General features: G+C 38.3%; 1 protein-coding gene across 7 annotated transcripts in view; it reads left to right on the plus strand.

Moving 5' to 3' along the window:
- The window catches only part of RIMBP2 (RIMS binding protein 2), a 280,460-nt gene extending 273,300 nt beyond the window's left edge, over positions 1 to 7,160 (plus strand). For 6 of the 7 annotated variants that reach the window (XM_073312915.1, XM_073312918.1, XM_073312919.1 and 3 more), the window contains 3 exons: positions 1,767 to 1,838; positions 3,155 to 3,289; positions 5,676 to 7,160. In XM_073312915.1, coding sequence (XP_073169016.1) covers positions 1,767 to 1,838; positions 3,155 to 3,289; positions 5,676 to 5,864 — 396 coding nt within the window. In that variant the 3' untranslated portion in view covers positions 5,865 to 7,160. Of the gene's footprint in view, positions 1 to 1,766; positions 1,839 to 3,154; positions 3,290 to 5,675 lie in introns of those variants that run through there. The other variant, XM_073312921.1, reaches the window with a different exon arrangement.
- Positions 7,161 to 7,677: the final 517 nt, after the last annotated feature.

Consider the following 7,677-nt stretch of genomic DNA (forward strand, 5'->3'; position numbering starts at 1 on the left):
AAATCTTCATCATGGGTCTATCCTCCCTCTACCCCAGTGGTTCTCAACCTATTTACTTGTGGGCCACATCCACACAATATATCTACTACTTGTATGGCCCTGAGGTTGTTACCTGGCTGCAGCTTTGTGCTGATTGGGCCACAAGTGGCCCACTGGCCATGGGTTGAGAACCCATGCTCTACCCTCATACATTTCCCATCAGCAACAAAGCAGGCAATGAAGCCGGTGTATGAAGTTGTCAGTTGGTGTGTCTGTGTCTTCTCTCCATGTGCTGTACCAGCTCTGGGCAGATAGCTGGCCCAGCAGACCTTGGTATTACTACCCAGAAAGACCACAGACGCAGCTCGGTGGTAAAGGCACTCAGCTTTATTGTCCATTGTCACAGATACACTAATATGTATGCCCATCCCAATGGACTCAGCTCAGCAGGGGGACTTTCCACTGTCCCCCTCGGCTGGACAAAGGGTTAAGGCAAAACACCCCAACATTTATAGAGTGACTAACGCAACTTACGTACCACTTACGTGTTTCATGACATCTGCTTATTACCTCACCTTGTGTCTTGCTCCAGGTGTCTTGGGCAAAACATCCCCTATTCATCACTTCTGTCAAACCCTTTTATCTGGTGCTAGTCTTTTGGAGGGTGTTTACACACATACCCGGTATCTGTTACTTCTCAGTAGTGCCGGTGTTTTAGCAATGCTACCAGTGCCTGTGCCAACTTCCTGGGAACTGGAAGCATCTGCTTCAATCTATGGCCTGACTTTGCTGACTATGGTTCAGGCCTCGGGTCTCGCACGAGGCCCAGTCCACCAGGCTCTCTTTCTCTCCCCTGCATATGATACCTTCAGTGTCATCTTGGAGCTCCTCCACGTCCAGCAAACAGAATTTGAAGCATGCTTTTGAGAGCAGGCCAAACTCATGGTACTAGGAGTAGCAGGCTACTCATGAAGTTATGTGGCAAAGCAAAATATGCCTACCAAGGTTGCAATCGCCCCATATTTGTTACTTAAAACACACTGTAGCCTGACTGTGGAACAGTTTTCTACATAGGGCACTTTGGAAGTGCTTGGTACCGTACTAATTCATATTATCTCCATCACTTAATCAGATCTAGTTCTCAAACTCTGTAGCATTCTCTCTGTTATCGTAAACTGGAAAAACTGTAAAGCCTTTAAATAAACAGGGCCCAGATTGTCCCCACAGTTCTGCATTCAGCTCTCCCTCTGCTTCAGGAGCACTGTCCCCCATCTCCTCCTTCCGTCTCTCCAAAAAGGTTGCTGTTTGTGCCCAGCTCTGTGCAGGGGCAAAGTGGTCATGCAGTGTCTTCTGTCCGACCCCGCAGAGATTCCCCGAAAGAGTGACCTCCCAGAGAGTATGGGGCTGCTGCAGCGAGGAAGTGTCCTTGGTAGCACAGCTTCAATAGAGCTATGTTACCAGCATCCTGGGGCAGATTGTAGGAGGTCATATCTCACCCCCAACTCCACAAGGGGATCCTTCCTGTGATTTCCTCCCACACATTAGGATGAGCTGAACCCAGGGATTTAACGTTCAGTTTGTCAAGAAAATGCCGAGTGTATGATAGTAAAAAAAGCTTTCTGGTTTGTTCTGAAGAATATTTTGCTCTCTAATTCAACATGCAGATTCATTCACTTGTCTACTAACATGATTGGAAAAAAATTATGAACCTGATGTGCCCTCAGTGCAGCAAATATTAGTGTTTGCACAGTAACACAGCATGACCAGTCACCTTCCTCTTTCCACAGGCTGAGCTTACTTTTTGTACAGGAGACATTATCACTGTCTTTGGTGAAATAGATGAAGATGGGTTTTACTATGTAAGTTTTCTTTTCTTTGGCTTCTTAAACTACATCAAGCACAGTGTATCTAATAGCTCATTTTACTAACAGCATCTCCAATTACTATTTAAGTATGATCTGGGAGGATTTCATTCAGGTTATCATTTCATCTTGAATATTTACTATATCAGCAAATTTATTAAACATGCCACTTAGTGATGCTATACCCTAATTCTTAGGTACAAAGTGATAATGTAAATAGCGCTGTTCCTGCATCTCAGATTTGTAGCTGTGTTCATACATTTACAAGTTACAAGAACATTTGCCTAGTGACTTTAGCTGCAATAAGTGTATCTGAACTGCAAGTGAGAAGCATGGCAATGTGAATACATGCCCAAATAGCTAATAAAATTGTAACTACCACAGCTGAAGTAACACTGTTCCAATCAAATGTTTCTAGCCACCCTTTTGCTGCAGGCTCCAGTCAGTAAAGGGACACAGATTAGAACTGCACTGAGATTGTTAGTAAAGCATGGTTACTTGCATGGCGTGAAATCCATTCCATCTACATAAAGCCTGTGCACTACGGCTCTATGGGGGAAAAGTGCAGAGCAACTGGGGTGATGAAATACACCCCTCTGACCCATGGTTAGCAGCTGGAATAACAGTTGTCTGCTGAAATTAGAGCCACAGCCCCTCCCCAGCAGCTGCAAAGGTGTTTGCATCCCCTGGATCCATGTAAACTAGAAAATGGCACCTTTTCTCCATCTATCTCTATCCTATATTGCACAGGAGGGACAGGAAATGGGCAAACACCCTTAAGAGGCTGCTTCATCTGTTTTCCCTTGTGCATCTGCTATCTAGGGCAGAAATGGTGTGGAGGGCCTTGCACTTCCCTTTGCAAAGTCAAAAAAAAAATGCAAAAGAAGATATTAAAAGGTCTTACCTACTCAATACATGGCGTAGCCTTCTCTGCCCCCACAGTGACTTTAATATTGTCAAAGACGTGGATGCATAGCTTAACCATAGGTAATCTAAACACATTCTTTTAATATACTGGACCCATAGACTTCACCTGAAATTACAGAACACTTTCTGCCTATCTTTTCTTTAGCCTCTTTTTTTGCAAGATAATTTGCACCTCAATCACAGGATCGGAGTCAGGAAATCTCAGTTCTGTTTCCAGCTCCATCAGATTTTGTGTGTGATCTTGGGCAAGTCACTTGCTCTTTGCTCCCTTCATTTCGCCATTCATGAAATACAGACGAGTAGCTCTCTATCTCATAAGAGTGTTGCATGTTTACAGGCATTCATATTTGTAAAAACTGCAAAAGCAATTGTTTATCATATTGCAGGGTGAACTTAATGGACAGAAGGGGCTGGTTCCTTCAAACTTTCTTGAAGAAGTGCCTGATGATGTAGAAGTCTATCTTTCTGATGCACCATCACGATATGTTCAGGATACACCACTGCGTACAAAAGCAAAAAGGGTAAGCAACTCCACTAAAAAATAATTTTTTTCAATTTTTCCATGTTATACCATCTCATTTAGTTTGGATATTATTTATGACATTTTAAAATCCACATACCCATTTTAGGTATTTTTAAGAGTCATCTTAAATATGGAAAGACTGCACTGATCTTTAATGTATCATGAGCATTTATAATTATGAACCTAATTTTAAATTAAGAGATTCTGGTGAATGAAATAAAATTTTAACTTCATCAGCCTTTTCTAGTGAAAGTTCTTACTTCCTCAAACTTAAAACTATACACATACACATTACCTAGATTAAAACAGGAAAAGTAGCTGGGGATGGGGAAGGAGTGGGACAGCTACTCCCTGAAACATAAAATGTAAAGATAGCTGATTAACAATAATTTTAACCCTTTTAAGATTTAGTCCTACTAATAACGGTTAACTGCCCAAACCTTCCACTTTATGAAAGATTATTCATGTACAGAGTATTTCATTTTTGTTTTGTTTCATCACTGCAATATTTTTATATATTATATATTTTATATATATTTTTATTTTTTTGCTCATCTGCTTGGAAACAGAAGAAGAGTGTTCATTTCACACCTTAATAAGGCAATGTAGCCTTCACGTAAGTGAGCAACTGAAGATACCAATAAAGATATCAGTTAAAGCCACTTGACAATATCTAATGCAACAGTCTTGAAACTTAACTGTGAAAAAAAGAAATATGTCTCCAAAATCAATGGCCCCAAAGTAACAGATACAGACATTTACTGTATGTACTTGTAACTCAGTGTTTGCATGAGACAAAGAAATCCTCTGACATGGCTATTAAGGGTTCTTTTCCCCATCTAATTAGGGTTAACTTTATGAAAGTCAGCACTTGGAACATATTTCTCCATGAGCTAAATGTTTCTGTTTACATCAAAAGAAGTGTTCAATGTCTAATTGTGCTACAGACAAAAGCTGCGTATTGCATTGTTAGCTAACCTGAGATAAAGTTCCTAAATACAGGAAAAAAGCACAACACCCACCCTTAAATAATAAGCAAGTGAGTTGTAAGCAGATAAGTACAGAAGTTTACAGGGGTACAGAGCTCTGAAACGTAATCACAAATATCTGCTTACACTGTCTGCCTTAAAATCTGTTTCCCACAATCAATTGTACCCCAGTTTGCTATGACTGTATCCATTCAGTAATTCTGAAATAATGCACACACACACACACACCCTCATATGCCACAGTTTACTAGGACTGTCCATATCAGTGCAAATGCTTATGAAACACTTTAGCAGTGGTTTGGTTTACCAATGCAATAAAAAGTGTCAATATGAAACATGCAGCTCTCCCAATGAATGCATTAGACTAAATATATGGTATCTTCAGGTGTACGTTGGGGTGCTTTACCAAGTTGTTTTTCATTAGAATTAGACCTTGATTTAAAAATCAAAGTAGGCTTGAAGTCCCTTTGCTTAATAAACTGTTGCACAATAAGACAGCAAACTGCTAAATGTATTAATGTTGTCTTAACTGGCATTAAAGATAATAGGGATCCCTGAGGCATGGTTTATACTACACAGTATCATCTAACAACGTACAGTACCACATTTTGTCAGCAGGGCACAGTCGTTGCAATAGGATGCGTATAAATAGTTTAGTAGTTTCATTCAAGTGCTTTTGATGATTAAAATAGCTTTGTTTAAAATATTTAGGAATGCTGTCATGTTCTAAGTATTGTACAACAAGGGTTTAGCTTCACCTGGCAATCATATAGCTGCAGCACACACCAAGCAATCAGGGTCTTTAAGCTTTCTTTGATTGCAATTAAGGTTCATTTTAGCTTTTTTTTCCCCCTCCTCCCCTCTTTCTTTCAACCAGTGTGCCATCTTCTCAAATACGTATATACAGTATGCTAACCTGTTTTAAGAAAACGTGTTCAAAGGACATCAGAAATTTTAAGTGATAATCATATACAGTTTGAACATACAGTAATTCCTTCTGGAAACTGTTTGGTGTATATAGATGGATCTATAGTATGTAATCCACTTTGCTGTTTAATTTTAAGAGTGCTGAAGTACAAAATTTGTGATTTTTGCCAAAACGATGGCAAAGTTAAGAGTCTCCAGCTCTGTTCAAAAATATAACCAACTTGAGGACCCACTGAAGTGTGTATTTTTTGCTGTCTATACCTTTGCTCACAATTTTATTTGTGGGAAGCTGTATTTATGTATTGTCTGTATTTCCCTATGGCATACTTAAAACTATTGAAAGAAGAATTGAGCCAGCCCTTTTTTTTTTTTTTTTTTAAAGTGGGTAATAGGACAAAAATTGTTACCAACTTTCTTGATGATGAGTGCTTTCAAACGTTCAATAAACTAAAATAATATACCTAATAGGTTCCTCCTGAGAATACAGGTACATCAAGGAGAGCACCATCTCCCACAGTCCATCTCCATTCTGGGTCACCTACGTCATCTATGGGTTCTGGTAGTCCCGGGAGAGGCAGGGAAATGTCCTCGAAAAAGAAAAAGGGGCTGCTTTCCAAAGGCAAGAAACTGCTGAAAAAGCTGGGTGCAGTGAAATGATTCATTTACTTCCGGACAACTTGTAAAGCTTCCAAGCTATGGTATTTTTAACAAAAAAACAAACAACCCTTCAAACTAGGGCTTTCATGACTATAACGTACATCTTTACAGAACCTTTGCATTTTAACACCAGAGAATTATGTGACTTGTTTGATCAAAACAGCAAGAAAAAAAGAAGTGGACTTGTTGCTACTAAAGAGCAATGTTGTCAATATCTGTTTTTCTTCAAAAAAAGATTTTGAGGAATTAAGACTAGAAGGATATCTTTTTATTTCAAGGCACCTCCACATCTCTAACAATATTGGATAAATCTCTGCCTTTATTCTCCTTTAACTTTGGGGGAAGCAGTAAAATCTTATTTGAGCCCTCTTCAAAAATGCTCACTCCAAACTAGCCTAACGTTTATCTTAAACAAAAATGGTCTTGAAACTCCTAGTTTACTCAGCCTTGATGTTTTGCCTTATTAATACACAATGATTCGTACTGTCTAAATATACAGCGTATACTTTCTATGTACTGTGTATTCAAATGTCTTTTCAACCTCACAGACATGGTAGTTTAAGATCAAGTAATGTGTTATTGACTCCATTTAATGTCTGATGTAATTTTTTGGAGGCTGAAAATGTTGTGCAGGATGAATTTTTAAACATTTGTATGAGTTCCTTTAGCAAACATTCAGTATACTAACATGAGGTAGCGCCTAAACTATCCAGAGAATGCACACAGTGTTTTAATAATTCAAAATCTTGTTTTATAGCTCCGGTACTAGTGTGAACGTTTCAGTATTCTAAACAATAATCATCTTTGCTCCCCAAGTGTTCTCTCTTGTGGAAGTGCAGTTTTAAGTTTAAAAAATCATTTTTCATGTTATTGATGTCAGAATCAAGATAAAATGCATGTCCTAGATGCAGCAATGAAAGAGGTGTATGTTATACACACAAGCTGTAGCCAGTTAAAAGGCTCTACCAATACAGTACAAATCTTTCAAAACACTAATTCTAATATTGGCTTCTTGATTAAAACAATCTTGCTGGCAGACATTGGCAGTTACTATTTTGTAATTCTTGTCCATTTGTAAATTGTTTTTACTGTTTATACATACTTTTCAGACTGCCTTTCTTTTGTAATTTATGGAAGGTTTATAAATGAACGATCAAAGCTTTCCCCATTGTGTCTTCAAAGAATTATAATGTAAATTCCTGTAAGATACTGTGTGCTAGATTTATGAAATTAAAGAAAACTACTGGCCTAAATTTGTGGTAAAGTATTGTGTGGGCGTGTGCATGTGTACAGTTATTCATGTGTAAAATATTTTATATAAATAAATTTGATATTTTGTAGAATGTTTGTTCTGGATGTTTGTTACTTTAAATAGTCACTGTGCTAGCCTTCCCCTACCCTTAAAAAAAAAAAAAGCATGACATCAAACATTACACTAGCTAATGGCAGGCTTTATTCCAACACTGTTAAGGTATTCAGACAAGTGTACAGCAATGCAGAGAATAATTTTCAGGTAAAGAAGTTCTTTAACTAACTAGCTGCTTCCAGATATCTAGAAGAGAAGGTCCTAAGAATATAAGAGAGTCAAGCTCCATAAAGGAGCTTATAGTGACTACTACCGATTAAAAAGAAAATCAGTTAGTTGACAGATTTGTTGCAGTGACAATATAGCTGTAACATGTATTAACTGCCCTTGAAGATTAGACTCTTTTTTAAAAAAAATCCTGGTCCAGGACATTTGTGTTTATATATAATTTCTATCACTTAACACTGTTCAATGATCACTCCTCCCTGACCCGCTGTTTCATATCAG

The sequence above is a fragment of the Lepidochelys kempii genome, chromosome 15, assembly GCF_965140265.1.
Source record: "Lepidochelys kempii isolate rLepKem1 chromosome 15, rLepKem1.hap2, whole genome shotgun sequence".
In the NCBI taxonomy this organism is placed as follows: Eukaryota; Metazoa; Chordata; order Testudines; family Cheloniidae; genus Lepidochelys; species Lepidochelys kempii.